General features: G+C 42.9%; 1 protein-coding gene across 1 annotated transcript in view; it reads left to right on the top strand.

The window, feature by feature from the left end:
• LOC134535835 (protein jagged-1b) overlaps positions 1 to 22,001 on the top strand; it is a 356,686-nt gene that overhangs the window by 71,889 nt on the left and 262,796 nt on the right. The window contains exon 2 of the mRNA XM_063375156.1: positions 539 to 841. Coding sequence (XP_063231226.1) covers positions 539 to 841 — 303 coding nt within the window. The remainder of the gene's footprint in view (positions 1 to 538; positions 842 to 22,001) is intronic.

Raw genomic sequence — 22,001 nt, forward strand, 5'->3', positions numbered from 1 at the left:
TTAAATACAAACAGTCAAACAGTTGACAACTGTTTACTTTAATCACGTGGGAATTATCTCTGAACAGGTTTCAGATTTTATATTGAAAAAAAAAAAATCCGCCATTACATTTGCTCATGTTTAATTTGTTGCATGTATTTGTTTAAAAGTCTCTCTTTGATAAAATTGAACTCGTAGGAAAATGTTCCGGAGGTGTCTTGCCGGTAGGGACCGGAAAAAATTCGTGGGTTCAATGACCTGTAGGATGAACTCCATAGTTCTACGTACACTCGGTCAAATGTGACCCACTGATTGGCTGCTGTCTTGTGAGACGTCCCAACGTAGCAGCCTGTGATTCGATACAGCTTTGGTTGGGTGTTTCTCATTGGCCCAGAGTCATCCAGGCGAGTTTTGAGCCAATAACAGAGGCAGCACTGAGGTATAACTATATGTGTTTTAGCCTATCGCGAAATGAACTCGCGAATTTTTCCGGTCTCTACGTGCCGGTGTGTCACAGAGAGCCTGGTCGCAGGTGACGGAGCGCGACGACGTGTTTCAGGCGGCGCAGGCCTCGGGCTACTTCGAGCTGCAGATCCTCGAGATCGCCAACTACCGCGGCGAGCTGGCGGACGGCGGCTGCTGCGGCGCCGCGGAGCGTCGCGACGCCTCGCTGCCGTGCCCGCGCGCCTGCGCCACCTTCTTCCGCGTCTGCCTGAAGGAGTACCAGAGCAACGTGACGTCGGCGGGGCCCTGCTCGTTCGGCAACGCGTCCAGCCCGGTGCTGGGAGGGGCCTCCTTCAGCATCCCCGACCCGGACGGCAGCGCCGCCAAGATGGTGCTGCCCTTCACCTTCCGCTGGACGGTGAGTGCCATCTGTCCTGGTCCCCTGCGATGCTTGGAGCACACTCGGTGCAGTCCCCGCTCGGGTACTAGTCTGCACTGAGAGAAAGGTCTGTCTGTCTCAACAAAAATATCGGTTTATATATGGCGTGTCAGGGGCGCAACAACTAAATTTCCAAAAGGGGGGGGGGGGGGCAATATACCTATTTATAAAGAATCATCGATCCCCCCTATTGAAGCAGGGGGTTTCCGGGGGAGTATTTCAAGGTGGAAAATGGTGCTATTTAAGCGGTTTTTATTATTTAAAAATTGATTACACAGCGCTTTCTGTGCCCCCGTTTGCCACCAACTTCAAGGTTTCAGAAGGGGGGGGGGCAAAATACCCTTGCCCCCCCCCCTGTTGTTGCGCCCCTGGGCGAGATAAATATATTTTGTTAATTCAAACAAATATTTTGTAGTAGGAAAGATTCTGTTGACCCAACAAAATGATTTTGTCGACTCAAATGTACATTTGATTAGGTGTAACATTCTCATTTTTGTTACTTACCGAGTTTGGTCAAGCTAACAAAATATTTTGTTCCACCAAGTAAATATATTCGTTTCGCCATATATATAATCAAATATTTGTTTGATTCAAACAAAACCTTTTTTCTCTGTGTGCTGAGCTAGTAGAGGTTGGATGAGCCTCGACTGGATCACCAGCAACTGGGTGATCGAGAGGTCCCAGGGATGTGACAGGTGTGGGCCCGTGTCGGTACTGCCTGGAACCCCGGTGACCTGTGGTATATACGGCGGGCTGGCAGCTGGTTCGGTGTTGCCAAGGTTGGGACGGGTCTCATCAACCTCTCGACGTAGCCGTTCAGTCGTCAGAACCATGCCCGCGATCGGAAATGGCGTATATGTTTCCCGGTTCTCGCGGAACCCGTGCCCGCCCAATATCTGGTTGTTCCGAACTTGGACATGTAAAAGATCCGTCCATCTCCTTTTTTTCGGGTATGCCCTATCGGGGTTAGCAACCGTGGGAGTTAGATGAGGGCGGGCTTGTAGGTCCTGAATGTTTGTCCTAGCCCCCTTGTGAGTGACTACACAGCTCCGGTTACTAGCCTGGACAGCTAGCAGGGGTTGGATGGACCTCCACCGGACCACGGGTTCACTGGGTGACTTAGGGGTCCCAGAGTGATGTGGGAGATCGGGACTGTTGCTTGTATTGTTAGCTCTCAATGAACATTTATGATTCATCTTAAGTGACTCATTTGTAAATCCACTCAACCAAAGAACATGGTAATTTATTCGCCGAAAAACCCAATAATGATTTTTTAAAGTTGATTTCTCTCCTTTTATTTCAGGCTAGACTAGACTGTCTATAAATAATCAAGCCATAAACATTATCAACCACTGCGTGTACTCATTGTCTTAGGCACTGGAAAAATTCGTAGGTTCAGTGGCAGCAAGAAACATGTTTATTGGCTCCGGACCTTTTGAGAACGTCTCGACTGAATTCTTCGACTGACGGTATTTTCATTGGATCACAGACTTCCAGTTTACATATGGGCCAACCGCAGGAGTAACAATGGTTTGAAGTGTAACCTGTCGCCAAATGAATCCATTAGCTACTTTTTTTCCTGGTAAAAAGCAGGGAAAAGATTTTGAGACTAGCATCGTGTTAAAACACTGTAGCTGTCTGTGTTACGCAATTGGTTGGATTTCTTTCAGGTACACACGAATCGCAGCTATTCAGTGCGAAAAACAAACGCGTCCTGAACGGCTCGGCCAAACAAGCTTTCTCTTGCAGAGGGCTGCCAATTACAAGAAGAAAGCACTGGCAATCTAATGAGCGCTCAGATTTTTTTTCCCGCGAAAATTAGGGGGCGTCCATTAATTACGTGAGGCGATTTTGGCGATTTTTCGACCTCCCCCCCTCCTCGTTGGGGATATTTCGTGAGATTTGGCTCGACCCCCTCCCCACATAATCAAACGTGAGATTTGTTCAAAATGCGTACTTTTAGTGTCAATACGTTAATCTGTGTTTGATTGCGTTGGATTTATTTAAAAAAAACATAACTTTCTTAATTATTTTTATTTAGGACTAGTTAAGACTAGTATTTAAGACAAAACGTAGACTAGAATCACAGCGAGAAAATCGAACAATGAAACACTTAAATAGGAACTCTACTAAAATTCGTAAAAGAAAATTCATTCTAATTCAGCCCACGGGGGCTCAAGTGTGGTCTCAAGAGTGACTTTGTGGGGTTCGCATAACCGCGATCAATATTATTGTGTAGGATTTAGCCATATTTTAGCGGCGAAACATGTTTTACTTAATTAAACCCAGTTTTCTCGCAATTTTACACTGTTTCTTGAGGGAAAAAAAATTACGTAGTATTTGCCGAGTACAACCCCCCCTCCCCCAACTTTTTCCGCCACGTAGGATTGAATGAGATTCGGCTCGACCCTCTTAAACAAAAATCGGCTCTTCCCCCCTTAAACGCCTCACGTAATTAATAGACGCCCCTTACCTTCTCCCAGCTATAATCCACAATAGTATTCCTTATTAGTAGGGGCATGTATTTTGTGCGAGATCTGAGCTTCCATTAGACTTAAATAAGATATCCCTGTGATTGGGGACCGTCTGCTGGAGAAGTCATTGTCTTCTCTGGCCGGGCCACTCAGGATGTGTTTCCTCCCGCACTGAATGGCTATTATTCGCGTGTCGGCATTAGACACGTGCCTGGAAGAAACCCGATCAATCACGTAACACAGACGATGCTACACTGTTTAAACACTCAGCTTGTCTCAAAATATTTTCGCGAAAAAATATGCATGGCCCTTCTTAGGCCTACAGCCCAGAGCGTTCTCAAAGAAGCAAATGTGGAATGAAGCTGCTCTCACGGTACCTCTTCAACTACACACAGTGTTGGTAGCTAAGCTACTGGAGACCATCAGGGAATAATGAAGCGTGTCATGTCCCAGAGCTAGGGACATGGATAAAGTATCGATACTCTTTTTTTTTGTATCGAGTCGTATTCTTTCTGTTAAATGCTTTTGCACTCGATACTTTTAATCAATAGCTACTTTTACTCATATGAGTTCTTTATGACATGTAAGTATCGTATCGAATAATTATAGATATAATAATTAATCTATTTTGACATGTTTTTTTAATAAAATGAGTTCGAACTATCGAATATCAGGCTGTATGGGTAAGTTACGACCAAGTTACAGTGCTTTATTTTTATTTTACAATTAAACGAGTGAAACATTTTACGATAATATATTCGCTTGCGTTAGTTACGTTCTGTCATTTTGTTCATTTATTCATTGTTTGTTGGAATGCAGTGCTGCTTTGATTTAGAATTGAAAAAAAAAATTACACTAGTTTTGTTATTTATTATTTGATGTAAAATAAATGGATGCTAGGTGTCTGAGAAAAAGATACTGTGTGTGTCGTCGGCGCGGTTCGGCGGAGGCCAGACGCACCTGACGGGAGAAACAGGTTCGGACTGGGAGCCGTTGGCTGCCAGACGCTGGCGTGGGAACGGCGCCGGCCTGCAACTGTACCGCGCATGCGCGGCGGCTCCGCGCTTGCGGGTGAAGGAGGGGAGGGGGGTGTAAGGGAGGTGCTCATAACGCATGCGCAGCCGGCCCCGGCGCCGCCGCGCATGACGCGCATGCGCGCGCACACGGTGAAAGAGAGGGCGTGGAGAGGGGGATAGAGAGAGAGACACCATTGTTGCGGGCGGCCGACGCAACGGATCTCGAACGTTTTTAAAAAAGACTGATGCTGGAGGGAGAGGGAAGGCTTGTTAGACGCGCGAGCTCGCACGGAAACGAATCGCTCAGCGTCTGCAGCTCGCCTGACGGCCATTATGAGGAAAGAAGTGTTCCAGGAAAATGAGGTCAGTGCCTGCTCTAAGGAGCCCACCTACCCGGATAGACTGCCACGTAAAACCACGCGATTTAAAAACTGCTCAAGATATTATAGTGGCGTCGTTTTTACAATAAAGCATTTAAAAATGCGCCCAGTGAGGGTGAATGGTTCTGTTTCCGTTTTTTTTTTTTTTTAACGTATGTTTAGAAGAGTGAAAATGCCTAAAACACTCGAGGGGCTTTCATTAAACCTTTATCGTGATTTCTCCGCCGTATAATACTGTGGTTACATAGTTGTCCTGTGCACGACGAGAACTGCGCGGCAGTCCATAGCCTTGCGCTTAGAGGTGATATCGCACTAGAAGTACCAGCGAGCGTCGCACTTATCATTCCGCTTCACCAATACCAATAAAAATACACCCCTGACTAGGCAGGCCCTGTAAAGATGGGTATCACTTCCCATTTTAGTCTTTAATTATAATTATACTCCTATAATTTAATGCATTTCTCAGGTAAATTTTTCACTACAAGCTCGTTTGCAATTTATGTTTATTCACAACTTTTTTTGCCATATATTATCCAAGTGTCATCTAATTGCTGTAACAAGATTTTTTTTTCGAGACCTCTTACAACCCGCAATTAGCATTTAGGAAATGTCCGTTGACAAAGATTGTGACCAAACAGCAAATTACAAAGTGCTATCGTGATAAATATTACAGGTAAAACCCTTTTTAGTGATAAATACAAGAAAACAAAAATATCAACATGGCGAATAAAACCTAGCTTTAAAACCCGTTCCGCTTGGCACAAACTGGCGATTAAAGGCTCTTCCTCATAAAAATGGCTCGGCAATTAATCTTGAAACGTACCAATTCGACTTAATTAACTTGCCGACCTAAATACTTTATCGCTAGTGCTTTAGACCACGTGCGGATAATGCACGAAGTTGACCGGAAGCAGGGTGACATAGCGCAGCATTGATGCTCTTGATTTAGTAACGGAACTCATACCTCTCCGCATTGAGCGCACGGATGCACTGGTGGAACTCAGTCCCCAAGAAAAGTCTGTGTCATGTAACAGTATCGAATCTGACTGTTCTGACAAGCAACACTACCAGTAGCGAAACTTTCCCAAATTTCGCTTGCATAGCAACACATGTTTGTTAACGAACCCTGGCAACCACGTGAAGTTATGTACAAACACTCAGGGCCGGTGCAAGGTAAATTGGCGCCCTAGGCGAAAAACCTTAATACCCCCCCCCCCCCCCCCACCCGCCGGGCACTCCAAAAATTTTTTCCTTGCCTCAAAATAGGCTACATCACGTAAGCCTAAGATTTTGTCAACAATCAAATGTAAGCAGGCTTGTGTTTATTTTTACTTTTTTGCTTATTACAAATCATAAACAGGTCACCGTGGACTTTAAATAATTACTTATATCAATATAAACATTCCAAACTGTTACAAAAATCCATTTTTATCTAGTTTCAATAATCGTTAAACATATTATATCAGCTGTTATGTGTCGTGCTGCGCCGCCCCCAGCTATTTGGCGCCCTAGGCGGTTGCCTAGTTCGCCTATATGGACGCGCCGGCCCTGCAAACACTGTCGACGTAACAGTTGCAGGATAATACCTAAGTAGAAAACTTTTGAGAACTGTCAAATTTGAGACAAGTTTCATACACAGACTACACCTTGGTCACTTGAAATTGACCGCATCGACTAAACGGGCCGCACATGTTACGTCTGCGCTGTCTCGCTCAGTCTTCGTGCGTCCCCGGGACCATCTTGTTCTCAAGGCTCGTTCCACAACGACACGGAAGCGGAGACGGACCACGTAAACGAGACGGATCTCAAGGAACAGAGTTTCTGCAATAGCTTGCAGTCGGAGACGGTCCAGTACGGATAAGCTCGGCAATGCTGGGCTCTTCCGTTTACGTCGCTCCGTGCGACCTATAGAAGCCAAGTACTCATCTGCGGTTGTAGTGATGTTAGTTTACGATCGAAATACGTTAAAAATTGTTTCAAATACAAGAATATTTAGTGTTGTATTATTACTGTGTGGTTTGTTTTAATATATATGAAGATATAAAAACTTTTTTTTTTTTAAATTAATATTTCGTATCCATGAAATGCAATCTCATAGGTTGCCAATGTTACGTTTCCGTGCAAAGTGGAAGCAGCAGACGCGATTGTGAGATGTTCCGGAAGATCCGTCTCCGTTTACGTGATCCGTCTCCGTTTTCGTGCAATTGTAGAACGGGTCTTAAAGGGGAGGACGAGATCTACTGTGTGTAGCGCCAGCAGCGAGGTCGCTCCAGACGGTGAATTAGGGGAAGAGCCATGGCCTGTCCCAGCATTTGCTAAGAGAGATATTGGGTAAAAACCCGCGTAAAAATCTTGTATAATCATGCATGAGGAAGCCCGGGCCGGAAGTCGAACCCAGCTCCTCCCAAATGCAGTCCCCGCGGCTCCGACGACATCGTCCCGTGGCCTCTCAGCTCTCGGGAGGCAACTGCGAGCTAGGGAGTGTTGGAACTCACGGAACAAATCCAAAACAATAGAGGGCTATTTTCTGGCGACAGTAGGATACAGTGATATCACCACCAACCAGCATTTTTTATGGTCAAAGAAACAATTCGTTGCCATTACAACGGCGTTACGGGTGTAGGCCTACAAAATGTGTAGTTGACGGTCTCAAATCTGCGATCAGTTACATTATCGTGACTCGAGTTATAAAGATACTTAAACGTTTTTTTGCGTACAACCACAGACGGTATGTGAAACGAACTGGTTGCAGCCAGCTGCGGGAAATGACGTGCAGGCAAGGCGCTCTCAGGACCGGAAGCCTGCGCAAGAGGAACGAGATGAGGGGGGGGTGGTCGGGAAGACGTCGGCCGGCTGGTTGTAAAGGCTTCCTGCGCCCCCCCCCCCCGCCCCCCCCCCCTGGCGGTCTCGGGTGGCCTGATGTCCGGCCGGGTCACTCTCGTTGACGGTCCGCCGCTGAATGGATGACCCCCCCCCCCCTCTCCCTCCCCCCTGAGGCTCACCACTCACGAAGGTCACTACGGGCTGATTGCTTAATAGCCTGTCCCCTCCTCTCCCGCCGGAGCGCCCCTGCACCCACCGCCCGCGCCGCCCGGGACCGTGGTCGGCCGAAGGACCGGAACAATTCGCGAGTCCACTCCGCGACCAGTGGCGTACCCACGTGGGGTTATTCCCCCTGGAGGGGGACGCACCACAACGCCGAAATACCACAACGCCGAACGTACAATAACGCCGAATGTCAAAATTGACCACAACGCCGACAGCTAGAAAACTGATGTGTACCACAACGCCGAATTACCACAACGCCGAAATACATTAACGCCGAAAAATGTCATTGCAGGACTGCCACAAAGGTTACGTTAGGTAAGGTTAGCACACAAATTCATTCAGTTGTTTTTCATTTTGCTCCTGTGGCCCCCCCCCTTCCCCGCAAAATCATTTTTCGGCGTTGTGGTAGTTCGGCGTTGTGGTAGTTCGGCGTTGTGGTAGTTCGGCGTTGTGGTAACGACCCCCCCCCCCCCCTTCTGAAGTTATGGGTAAATAAATTGCAGTATCTCGGGAAAGTCAGTGTGTTATGTTTAATGAAGCAACGTGAGCTGTTACAACACACCTGGCATCACTAAAACCACATAGGCAAAGATGCATAATGAGTAGGGACTGGAAAATTTCGCGGTTTCGGCCGACCTTTAGGAGATGCTACCCTGTCCTCTGTATATTCGGGCGGGGGGGGGGGGGGGAAGTTCGTTGACTGCTGGTTTGTGAGTCGTCTCAACTGGTTTGCCTGTGATCCGATACCCCTTTGTTTGAGGGTTTTTTCATTGGCTCAGAGTAGTCCAGAAGAAAAGTGAGCCAACAGCAAAAGCAACCTAAAGATATATATGTTTTTGAATTTCAGTCTGTTGCGAAATGTATCCGCGAATTTTTTCCGATATCTGATTATGAGAATGATATGTACCCCAATCACGCGTAAGGGGCCGTTCACTAATTACTTAAAGATGATTTTGGCCATTTTTGACCTTCGCCCTCATGCAAGGACACATAAGATTTCTCGGACCCCCCCCCCCCTCACCCTTCTTAGATAAGATTCTACCTTGAGTTTCCCTAAAAATCGTTAGATAATTAAATGCCGTTAGATAAGGTTAAATTATCCTTTAAAAAGTTATTATTTGACATAAATAAAGGATTTATATATTTTAAAAATAATTGTTTTTTGGAAAATGCGTATTATAATTAAAGGTAAGATTTTAAACAATATCAAAGTAAGGAAACGAATCAGTCAGAAAACTTCAAACGAGGAATACTTCGCGTAACATAAGAAACGACTAGATTTGAAACCTTTTAAAGGAAACCAGTTGAAGAATAAAAGCCATTTCAGTTCATATCATCAATCGTACGAAAGTTCAACACTGCAGCGAACAGTACAACGACGAGACATTGAGTGGTGAGCAACGCACGGTTATGATGTGATTGTTCTATGCGTCCTGGTGCTTATTGGGATATTGATGTTTCAACTCTTGCGTTACCAAAATTTCTCCTTACAGGCGATTTTCAACTCGTAGTTATAAAAAAAATATATTACATAGAAATGGCTTTTTTAACTCCTACCTCCATTTAAGGCCACATTTTTCAATGTTGGTTGCATATACAACAGGCTGAAATCTCTTATTATACAAGTCATTCTTCTAATCGTAAAAATAACCTAATGCTTCATGGGGCAATCGTTCGTTGCGTGCGATCTGGTTGTTTGTACACTTAGGTTTCAATTAGGTAGATTCTATTGAATGTGCGGTTTTTTTTTTTTTTTTTTTTTTTAATTTTCTGTTTGGACTGGGCCCACGACGGTTCGGTGGAAGGATCAATCTGCTCTAACCAAGGCGGTTAGGGTTCGATGCCCGTTGGAGTCACGCCTTGGTTTCTCGCAAGTGGGAAAAGTGGAAGACGTTGCCGTGAATGGTTAAGTTTTCTCAGGGTAAACTCAGCTCATTCGTCGGAGTTGCCTCGAACCTCGATATCCACCATATCCTTCAAACACTAATAATGCTAATAATGCTTTTACTCGTGTGTTTGCGCTAAACTTTATCATTTATATTGCGGGCGCTTTAAAATCCTTTCGTTTCTGTGGAGACCAGAAGGAGTGTAGTTAGAATGTACACCCTGATACAACTTTTTTATTGCCGTAAATTAACGTTTAGTTGTATCAGTAACAGCAAAATTTTATTTCTTGTTGCTATCACAAGAGGTTTTGGTAGTATCTATATCGACAAATTATTTTGTAGTGGCTACAATACAATTTTTACATTGCATTGAGGAATCACTTGAAGGTTTCATGTTGATCAGTTATACAATACAGAATGTACATCCAACGTCTTTGCTCTAATACAAGAATGCTGATGTTCTTAATTGGTCTGTCTGTGGCCATAGAGACTCATCTGTAAACCACTGAAGCAGTTGCCTCGTTTTCATTTTCCAATCTATTGTGTGAATCGTTTTCTACCAGTTCCGATAAAATAACGCATTTTCTCATTGATAAAGTAGTATGTGTCGAAGTGATCCAGCACTGAATTATTTGTGAGCAAAGTTAGGCTCTTATGCAGATATAGAATTCGCAGGTCCTCATGCATACTCATTCTGAGGTCGCGATCTCAAGCGATTGTTATTGGAAAGGTGCATTATTTCATAAACTCCTTTCGCAAGCTGTGGACCACTTTACCGTAACAATGGTATCATGCAAATTTTCATGCAAATGAGGCATTTGAGATACAAAGGTCAGTTATTTTTCCGGAACAGAGGATCGGGAATTTCCTCTTGAATTCCTGATAGGCACATCTAGAACAATAAATATAAAACTACTTACTTAATGGCAAAGAAAAAATATCCAAAGTAAAATTTGTTTAACTTAAGTTAATATAAAATTAAATTAACGATATCATGATTTTTGTTTGTAACTTTTTCTTTGATACATTTTGTTTTTGGAAGTTAATATTTCTTTGATATTTCGATAGTTTCGCTTGTAACACAAAAGTTTATTTATAGCAGTCGCACTAACGCAGTCATTAAGAATGTTCTTTCGCTATTTTAATGGTAATGCAAGTTTACTTTTAATATAAAATTAATTTTAAGCAAAAATTATATTTTCAGAAATGTAACTTCGCAGTGGCTCATATTTATTAGTTGTGGCAGAGAAAACTATTAAGTAGTTCTTGCAGAGCTGAGTGTTAAAACATATAAATATATTTTCAAGACTTTAACATCTTAAATTCCAGTGTTTGTAAATGGTAACTACTAAGATTAATTTTTTTATTGATACATTGTAATACGATGTAGCGTGAGAGCTAAATTGAAAGTTTGGCCTTTCTTGACGCATATGCCTTTACAGGTAACTAGGCTCTTGATAATGCTATTTAGGAAGGATACCGAAAGTAAATTTTAAGAAAGTGTCCCGAAAATATTAATTTATTTTTGGCTCTCGCAAACCACGTTAAGATATTGCACCTTTATATCCTCATTTTTTCTTAGTGAAATTCTTATGGACACGTTAATATTGCTTTGTAAGAATATTTGCAAATTTTGTCCTCAGATTGACGCTATACGTTTTCTGCTGCTTGTAACACGTCAAAAAAGCACTCAATAATCCAAAAATTTGTTTATCTAGTTACGGCATGGTCACAAGCCTGAAGTTCATCTTCTGTGTATTTGCGCAGCACGACAATGCATGCATCATTACTCCTGCATTGAAGCGAGGTGGAGCGGTTAACCTAGTGTGGTTCTTTACTAAGGCATATTCCTTTACCAGTATCCCTGCTTTGTCAACTGTGTTGTATCATCTGTTCTCAGCGTGTCGATATATATATATATATATATATATATATAAGAGGACGTTTGTATGTAAACTGAAAGGCCTACAACATTGAAATTCATTACATAGATCTTCCAGGTGGGATCCGTGTGAATCTCGAGTGATAGGCCTATATATTTATTTTTTCCAAATTTTATTAAATTATTATTTTATTTGATTTTACAGCAATTTTCGACCCTCACTATCTGGTGTGAAGGACAAGTATAATCCTGAATGATCATAATAATTCTAAACACTAAAGATTTTTTTTTTATAATTAACATAGGTACGCAGGTTTATCATAGGTTATAAAGCAGTGCTAACATTATATTTCGCACTCTTCATGTATAATGAGTAGTGTGAGAGTGTACTGCCTGTAGACTTTCGTAGCGATGTACGGGTGTGTGCGTCAGCTATTGTAAGTGTGCGTGTAATTATAATTAAAATTATATTATATTTTCTAAATATTTATTTGTAAAAATTTTAAATCACCAGAAAACTCCAAATATAATATGGCGAAAATGCACTGACCACGTTTACTACACAGAAAAAGATTTTCTGCACTCTACAAAAGATTCCTTTGGAAACCGGTATGCCAAGAAATTGTTTGTAATATTACAAGAAAAATATTGTAACTTTGTACAGCAGATGGCTATGGTTATTTTTTGCAAACGTGAAATGGGTTTTTCGAGATAATACTGAGTAGTTGTTACGAAAATAGGCGCATAATTTTCTATTTTATTTGACGTTTCATTCAATCATATATATATATTTTTAAACAATTCAATAATGTGACCGTATTTTCTTTTATTATGCTTATTAATGTACGCCACTAACACTGCAAAACGCTTCAGGGAACGGTTAACAAATAAGTTGAACTATGTAGGTGTTGGGACAACGCAAAGCATAAATCTTCCGGTAAGAATCCTCCTGCGAACACACTTATGTAGTGAGTGATGCAGTTGTTTTCCTGTAAATGTACAAGTTTACAAATGCCTGTATTTTATAGGAATATTTGTGTTCCATTTTAAAAAAAAATGGGATGTGGTTGTGTAATGGACACGGCCGTGTGTTGTTCGTGAATACGTGTACGTAACGGGTAATAGTTTCTATACAAAATATAAAATATCCTATTTTATGTATGTTATAACCATGCTTGAACACTAAGAAGTCGCGTATAGGCCGACAATATATATTTTTGATTATGTGTATATATTTTAACACCATATATATTCACTGTTACTATTTTACACTAACGTTTTATATATTCAATCGATAGATTTTGACGAGAGCTGGCGATTGAAATTCAAACGAATGTCGTAGCTTCTCCGAGTCAAAACGTTTTACTAAATGGAAATCTCAAAACGCAGCAAAATGACCTCAACATGGCAGCGCTTCCCCCTCCACCGCGTGCCATGCGTCACAGTCCTCACTTGGCGCAACGAATTCTTTGATCATTTAGCTATCCAGTGGTGTAATTAAAATTTGGATGGAGGTGATAGATATTTAGCTGCAACACCGAACTGTATCCCCCGATTTTGTTATCATTCTGTTTTTTGAATTGCCTCCCACTATGGGAGCAACTTTAAACACGTGTTCACGTCAAAGAAGGCCCCGTGTAGAGATGTGGCGGAGGAGTGACTAGGAGGCAGGGTGAAGAGACGTGTCGATCGACTGCGCGACAGGGCTGCCATCTCGCGAGCGCGCTGCGAGCTGCCGCCCGAGGGGTTTTCATTGCCGGCATGTTGCCGCCCTGTGTTTGCGGAGCGGCGTTCCCGCGCGTCACCCGGCGGTCGGGATTGGCTGTCTCTGTGGTTCCGGCGGCAACAGCACGGGAAGCCTACAACTCACAAAGTTTCGGTTCCCTACCACGTTTTTGCAACTTCGGATTTCTCTCAAAAATTGAAATTAAAAAAATCGAAGGGTTAGGTTTGGTTAGGTCAGTCACAACATGCTTGTTTTCATTGGAAACTTCTGATTTAGCGGCTGAAGTGGCGTTAATACCAAAACGCAAAACTTCGGAAATCTACGGAAATTCTTGCCGGGAACCGAAACTACGTGAGTTGTAGGCTTCCCCAACAGCACCGCTTCCTTCGAGCGCTGCTCTCCGACGCAAACTTCAGGAGAAAGAAGTAACTTCGGCACCCGAGGTTTCAAAAAGGAAATTCGAGCGAGTCTCTCAGTACTCGCCAGAGACGTGTAACATGTTAACCTCGGTAACGAGCGGATTCAAGTATTCTCTTGTTGCAAATACACTTACAATACTACAACTCTGACACGAAATTTAACGTAGATTTCTTTAAAATAATGCCGTGCGTAATAAATATACGCAATAAGGTATTTTCAACTACATTTCTGGACGAAAATCACGCGTAGTTTCTGCACTTGCCGCTAGAATTCGCTGCCGGAGCAGCTACGTCGACTATCGAATCATGCCATTTGCAGACCATAATTTTAAACTATATAATGAAACGGTTCCGATAAAAGCGAAGAAGACTTGGACAATAATACTAAACCCTTGCTTTGGGCATGATTTTCGACAACGAATTTTATTGCAAATACTGCCAATCTTGTTAAAATTCACTAAAAAGTTAGTACAATAAAGTTTCCCGTTGGTCTTGTGAACATTGGTTCGCGCCATCCATTGCACATTTCCGTTCCATTCACGAAATGACTGCTACCTAATGCCATTAGGCCGAGAGCTGAGACGTCACACATCAGAACGTGTTCTGAGTGATCTGGCGCGGCGTGGCGGTAACACCCTGGACAAGCATTACAGAAAAACCAGTTTCGTCTCCCGTTTCATCCATGATGATTTCGGTTTTCCCACGGTGAGGCGGTTCCTTACAATAATTAGGTAATGGTATTTTCCACGATAACATCTGGACGCTCATTAGACTGCGATAAAGTAGGATACTTGCAGCAGCGGTTTCTTCCTTGTAACTGGCTGCTGCCCCGGGAGAAACCATTGCCTTATTCTGCCGACAGAAGTGTACCTGGGAGAAACTCAACCAGTCACGGAATGCAGACGACGCTATAATGTTTTACCTACCGCGCGGGTAATTTCCGAAATCGTATTGCGAGAACAACTTCACCTTATGGCCAAATCCTTTCCGAGTTCCTCTTACCTGAATGGCGTATGGCCATTTATAGTTACCGTGCCGACGAGACATACATACAATAAATAAATAATATATTTAAATAAACATTATGACTGTGAACGCTATTGCTAAACAAACAGTTATTTTTATTTTTGACGGTCTTAATTTTATTTCGTTTAAGGATTACTGACCTGTATGTTCCTTACAGATATTCAGCAGTATTGAAAACAAGTTAAAATTTTGAAGCATTTAGGCCACAGGAATCAAATTCTTGCTGGATCGAAACACCAACTGTATCTGGTTGTTAAAACTCAATCATCACAGCTAATGGCGAATTATTGCCAAGTCTTTTATGTCTTTAGATTATTATTTTTTAATATTGTTACGAGTGGAAGAAAACAGGTTCGTAAAAATAGCCCAATTAATTTGTTACTAATATTTACATTACTAATTAAAGAATCACACTTAATGTCTGCTCACAGATCACTAAACATCTGCCCAGTCCACTCCACAGTTCGCACTCCTCAATGGAGCCAGGCTCGACAGTGGTTCGCCCCTTACCTCGCGCCTGTCCACACACAGTCTCGCGCCACTCGGTCGCACTCGCACGGTCCCGTCGCTCCACGTCTGCGCCGCTCGTTAAGATTTTGGTTTGGGGGGGTGGGGGGGGGGGGGTAGGGATGTCTCTCGCCCTCTTGCTGAACTCGCACTTCTCTCCCTGAACTTCACTTTCGGAACTCTCGCGGAGGCCCGTGAACGGGCTCGAGTGGTTGTGACGAGTTGCGTCATCCCGGGCCGGCCCCGACGCCCGAAGCATCCAGAAACGCGCCGCGGAGCCACGTCCCTCCACGCGGCGGCCTCTGCAAGCGCCACACACTCCCAGGCCACTGAGGGATAGTTGACAGCGCCGAGGAAGGGGGGAACGGGGAATCTTGGTTTACTGAACACTGTTTCGAAATCGATGCAGTAAACGACTAGACACTGATGACTATTTTGGATTTGAAATTGTTACAAGAATAGAACAGGCTGTGAATTCAGTTTTGCAAAAGGAACAGAGTTTTATCAACCATGTTGGTTATATTTTGAGGTGAAAGTGAATAACTGCACAGTCACCATAGAGTATGTAAATTTTTTAGTAGTAGGACTCCAAACGAGGTACCTACGGTTATATGGATACTCGTGTAAAGTCTTTCATTTTTTTTTCCAGATGACCTTAACTTCCCAACTTCCCCTTTTCACCCAATGTAAAATAGATTGCTATTACCATATTGATATTCCGTTGAAAGCAGCAATAGACAAAGAAAAATCTCTACAATATCTAATAGCAGGGACGTAAATTCGTAGGATTGGTTTTCCCAGTGATGGGGGGAGGGGGATTATGTAGAGTTTGTGCGTGGGTTAACCCACACTAATAATCTTTGGATAGTCAGTTTGTATGTTGTATACTGCCCTTAATTTGGCCTATATGCATACAATAAGCGGGAAAAAAATCAGAATATTTTCCATAGAACATAGTTTTGACATAAATCCAGTTTCACAGTCATTCTTTTTCAAACGCAATCGAGCCCTCTCAGTGAGGGGCTTCTTAATTTCAGGGCAGCCCGCCCCAGGATCTACGCCCATGTCTCATAGAACAGCTTGACAGCTTCGATTATTTTAATTATTACAACTCGAGAAATGAGAACTCGTTGCAGGTACTCAAATTTAATACATCAGTTTACCAGAACTTTTTCACCTACATGGCATTTGAGATATGGAATGACCTACCAGCAGAGCTAAATATACATATGTTTGTTTATTTAATTTGACTTGTTCAGGGCAAAAGATATGTCCTTCCTACTGTTAAAACCAGTTTATATAAAGGCTGTGCTAAAGTTCTGATAGTTTTTTTGTGAAGTTAATTTTTTTGGTATTTTAATTAATTGCATCTTATAAGTATGTAATAACCTTTAGCTCAAGTATTTGTTTTGATATAGTGGTGTATTTATAGTGCAAATACGTAACAATTGTATAACTCACTGTTATAAATTACAGTAATTTTATGGGATTTTCAACAAAGAATTTAACTCAAATAAACGAAGGGCTCTTCTTAATTTCCAACAAATGAATCTTCTTAAAAACGACGCTATATTTCAACTTCGGAGTTGTATGTTTCGTTATAAAAAAAAAGGGCAAACACACACATTAAAATTGGTTTTGTTAATATACCAAAAATAAACTTTTGAATTCGTGATAAATGTAAGTGAAAACAGTGTTCGTAAATTTACGAAGATCCCTGCGTTCTTCGTAGATGAAAGGTGTAAATTTTTTTAACTGTGCAGCCAAAGGCTGAATTCCGCCGTGGATGAATAATCGAGTTTAAAATACCGGTACATGATGCGGCGAGGCGTGTGTGACGCCCGAAGGTAAGCCGTGGGAACAATCCGGGTCGTGAGTCACCGGGTCTTCGCGGCCTCTGCGAGACAGCGACGCAAGCCCGCAGGAATGTTCTGATGACGCCGCGGCTCCAAACCCACGACCTTCCTCTGCCGGGAAGCCTGTGATGTCCATCAAGTTCTGTACCTGCCCGAACACGCCCGAATATTCACCTTCGGCCAACCTCGTGGTTTATTTATATATATATTTATATTTCTCTGTTTATTTTAATGTAGCTATACTAACCTAACTAACCGTCCATATTGTTTTAAAGTGTTTTAATCTAGCTAACCTTACCGACCACTTTTAATATTTGAATTCATTTTTCCTGCGCGATTTTATTTTTCTAACCTAACTAAAACTAAGTGTATTTTGGAGGGGTCCGTGTTAGGGAGGGACCTAGGTGCGTCTCAGGCCGAAGCCTATACGCCTAGTCATGCTGGGATTAGCCATGCAGGGAGAGGGTCGCAGGCATCATGTGCTAGGAGGGGATTGGCCAGCCATGGCAGCGATTGGCGCCATGACTAACTCCCCTCACTCTTAAATCTAGACTATAACTAGAGATAGGTTGGGCCCAGGTAAAACCTGCATAGACACAGGGAAAGCCCTGGGCACATTCATGCGGGATGCAAATTGGCATGCATTACGTGTAGGAATTTACAGGAGACAGAGGATGGTCTGGATGAAGTGTTGGACAGAGTAGAAAAGAGTCTACCATGCGGGGGTTGGGCACTTGGACTCGTGGTACACTTTGCTAATTGTCCAGTACTGGATTTAGTGACCAGGGACGCAAGCGCCCCTGGTGGTGAGTGGTTGCACTGACCTTTTTCCTGCGCAAAAATAAAACAAATCCCGAGGTTGGCCGAAGGTGAATATTCGGGCGTGTTTGGGCAGGGACAGAACTTGATGGACATCTTAGGCTTCCCTCCTCTGCCACGTGTACTGCAGGAAGTCGCAGACATCTGCCTTGATTCCGAGGCATATAGTAAGTCTTGCTAGCCGGGAAAGTGCCGAGTCATTAACAGGTATCGATTTTCGAATACATAGGGCTATATCCCCCTCGTGTTCACCTCGCACAGCTCGCAGCACGTCATATTGTTTCACAGTTGTGAGTTGTAATCGTCGGTTGTGAATTAATCCTCGTATATCAGAATGGAATGGAATGTCTTCAAAAGACGTTAAAGATAAAATAAAATCGGCATAGTAAGGTTTGAAGTGAAAACTTCTGTGGGAAGGTTTGGATAGGAGGTAAATTCATGTAAGTCGTCATCGACATGGTCACGAGACGTGTTAACGATAACACTATATCTGTTCCTATTAGTATAACTTATTGCGCTTTTAAATCTTAAGTATACGATTACTGTACAGTTAAAAGAGAGTATAAAATATATATTAATATTCTCATATAGATATGTAGTTTTTGTATAACGAAGAAAACGGAGTCTTTGTAGCAATATAACCTAAAAATTAAGAACATCATTATTTTTTTTAATACCTACAATTACTATGCAATGCGTATTTTATAGTAATTAGGAGTTATTTTACTAACGTGATAAAACATAATTTGTTGTGTGATAATATTTTTTTTTTTTTTCGAAAAAATTGCGAAAAAGGTTCTGTCCTCATGACTGCTTTGAAAATTTTTCAACTGTGAATCGATTAATAATCGATTCTGGTGGTCGTCGGTGCTGGCTTGTTCGCGGCGGTTCCCCGTCGATCCGTCAGCGAGGCAGCGGAGTGTGTCCTCCGAGTGTTGCGACGGGACCCGCCCCGGGTCGCGGCGATAGCCGAGATAGGGGCGCCCTCGCAGGGAGAAAAGGGGGGCGGGGGCGGGGGTGGGGGGTTGGGCAGGGAACAAAGGCTAATTACCGACTACGGCACAACATTCCTGACCTCCCGCGCTCCACTCCCTCCCTACCCTTCCTGGGCTCTAGCCTTCCAGATCTGGTCGCCGTCCATGGGCATGTACCCCGCTCTACAACATTTTTCTCGTCATTTTTTTAATTATTTAAGAACTCATTTCTGATAAACCAACACGATACCTCTCTTGCATTTGTTGTTCCGTCACAAAGACATTCGACAGATATTCACCAAGTGTAATATGCTACTTTTTCGCACCCTTGTATTACACTTGGGGAATATCTGTTAAAATGTATATATGTGACAAGTCAGCAAATGTAAGCGGCGTGGGAAAAAAAGAGTTGGGGGGGTGGGGTGGGGGTGTTTCTTTGATTGGTTATTTCAATGGTGAACATTGATTTAAAATGTTTATTTCAGACATACGCCATTGCTGGTGACACTGTAGGTCGTAAGAAACCACTGACGTCGGCTATTATAGAGGTTTCTCATGACGTGCAGTACAACCAACAATCGCGTAAGTTCAAAATTAAACATTTTTTGGTTGGGAAGGGGGGCGAGGGGTTTATCGTGTTGAAATGTCAGCGATAGTCATTCGCTGGCAGTTGACGAGGATGAAGTGTTGAAACCACGAGGGCGCGCGAGAGCCGAGCGGCGAGGACAGCCGGGAGGTACACAGCGGGGGGGGGGGGGGGGGGGGGGGTCCTACCTGGGCCGCCTGACGCATGAGGCCCGCGACTGCCCGCGACAGCGCGTGCCGATAGCCATCGCCCGGGGGGGTTGTGGCACCGACACTCCCCCCCCCCCCACCTCCCCAACCCTCTGGGTCGGTGTTGCCAGACACAGACCCACCCAGGTCGCTACGTCTCCGCCATGTACCCGCTCGGGTACTCACATGTACCCGCATCTGAGGGAAAAAAATATATATAGTAAAAAATATTGAACAATATTCTTATTTCATTGAGAAACAGTCTCTGCCCTGGCCGTAACGCTAAACATCCCATTGTCTTTTTGAAAACAGCCTCAGCTACGCTGCATTCCTAAAGATCTCTGGAGAACCACAAGATGGATTTGCAGCTAGTATCAAGTAAACACTTGGGTGGTGACAACAGGATCAGGGATATCTCTCGTTGAAACAGTGGCGTAGCCGGGGGGGGGGGGGGGTTAGGGGTTCAACCCCCCCCCCCCCTTAGCACCATATCTTTAATTAATTTCTTATTCATCACTCAAACAAATTTCATATTAAAATTAATAAAATTTTTAGCATTACAATATTTAAATTTAAGTACCTAAAACTGCTAAAATAGCACTATTTTACACCTTAAAATCCAAATTTTCCCGGGGGAGGACCCCCGCACCCCCCGCTTTAATACAGGGGGCCATGCTTCTTAACACCCCCTATACACAAATCCTGGCTACGCCACTGCATTGGAAATAGTCTGGGCTATACAGTTACAACACAACAAAAAATTTAAGTCACCATGTTTGTGTTACCGGTAATATTTACAATAATTTTACACCAAAAGTAAAGCTGAAAATATAATTTTACACATGTGACTGAAAATAGTAGTATTCAAGGTTTACATTTTCCCCTTCTTCCATACCACCAACGATGCTCTTTGAAATCATACGCACGGGCCTTAGCAGTACAGCCAATATTGCATTTAAACTATAAAATATTATGTTGTCATGCTATTATAAGAATTAAGAGAACAGTGTTTATGTTATCTTGTTTTAAAGAAGACAGCGATATTTTCTTTTTGTACCATTTGCAATTTTACAAACTCTTCTTTGCAGTTTTACAAGTGATATCGTTGACATCTGAGTTTTCGAGGATTTCCCTTGTAAAATGTACGGACATGAGTTCATTCACTTTGAACATGAATTCAAAAGAATGTTTTTAGTATATTATCAAAACAATTCTAAAACTGGTTACGTCTACAGCAACAACAATCTTATTTGGTGCACGTGTGTTTAGAACGGATAATACAACTCGGAAGTCGAAAAACAGAGTATTTTCTACGTTCTTCGTTGAAAAGTCTGTAAATTTACTGTAATATCTAACAGTGCAGTTACATGGCAGATTTAATACAATTTATTGGCCATATGTCATTGTAGTTTTGCAATGTTTGTTATGGGAAGAATTCATCAATGCAAAATAAGAAATAAAGTTAAAAAATAAAGCATAAACCCACAGAAAAACAAACACGCCTAAATCAGCTGATGTCAAACAGCTAGACCGAACGATGAACCAAAACAGGTGTTAAGAGGCCCGCCTCGTCAGGGGTGTATGTGTGTTAGTGAGGCGGGATGATAAGCGCGACGCTCGCTGGTGCTTCCAGCGCGGTATAGCCTCTAAACGCAAGTCTCTGAACTGGCGCGCATTCGTCTCGTCGTCACAGGATAACTGTGAAATTTGAGCGGTGACCGTAACATTATATGGCGGAGCAATGAAGATAAAGGTGTTATGCAAGCCCCTTAAGTGCTTTCAAGAATCTGTACTGATTGTTTTATGCCTAAAAATTACTCTGAAAACACGCGTTTTAGGCATTTTAACGCTTCTAAAAATACAGTTTAAAAACTTAATCCGAAATTAAAAGTACTTTTCGGGCCTCAGCGAACTCTTAAATGCTATTCGTAAATAGGCCCCACTCGGATATCTTCAGTAGTTTTGAAATCGCGTTGTTTTTCCTGAAGCTCTGCACACCGTCTGTGTGACCAGGTAGGAGGTGCCCTTACACAACGACGAAAATACCGACGAACACAGTATGTTTCCAAAAAAAAAAAAAAACAGTTGCGGCGTTTCAGGAACTGATCAAGCACAAACAGACAGTGTTCGTCGGTGTTTACGCTGTTGTGTTGTCCATAATATCCGTTTATTTTCAACTGTGTGTTCTTACGTTTGCTGCTTTTTTTTTCCTTCAGATTTTGTTTTCCGTCTACATTCACTGTTATTGTTTGAAACTGTCCCGTCGTCGTTAGCCCGCTGTGATCGTCCGTGCTGTTGGCCGTCGTGCTGTCCATAATACCTGCTTAGGTTCATCGTCCATCTGTTTGACAT

This window comes from Bacillus rossius, chromosome 10 (genome assembly GCF_032445375.1).
Source record: "Bacillus rossius redtenbacheri isolate Brsri chromosome 10, Brsri_v3, whole genome shotgun sequence".
In the NCBI taxonomy this organism is placed as follows: domain Eukaryota; kingdom Metazoa; phylum Arthropoda; class Insecta; order Phasmatodea; family Bacillidae; genus Bacillus; species Bacillus rossius.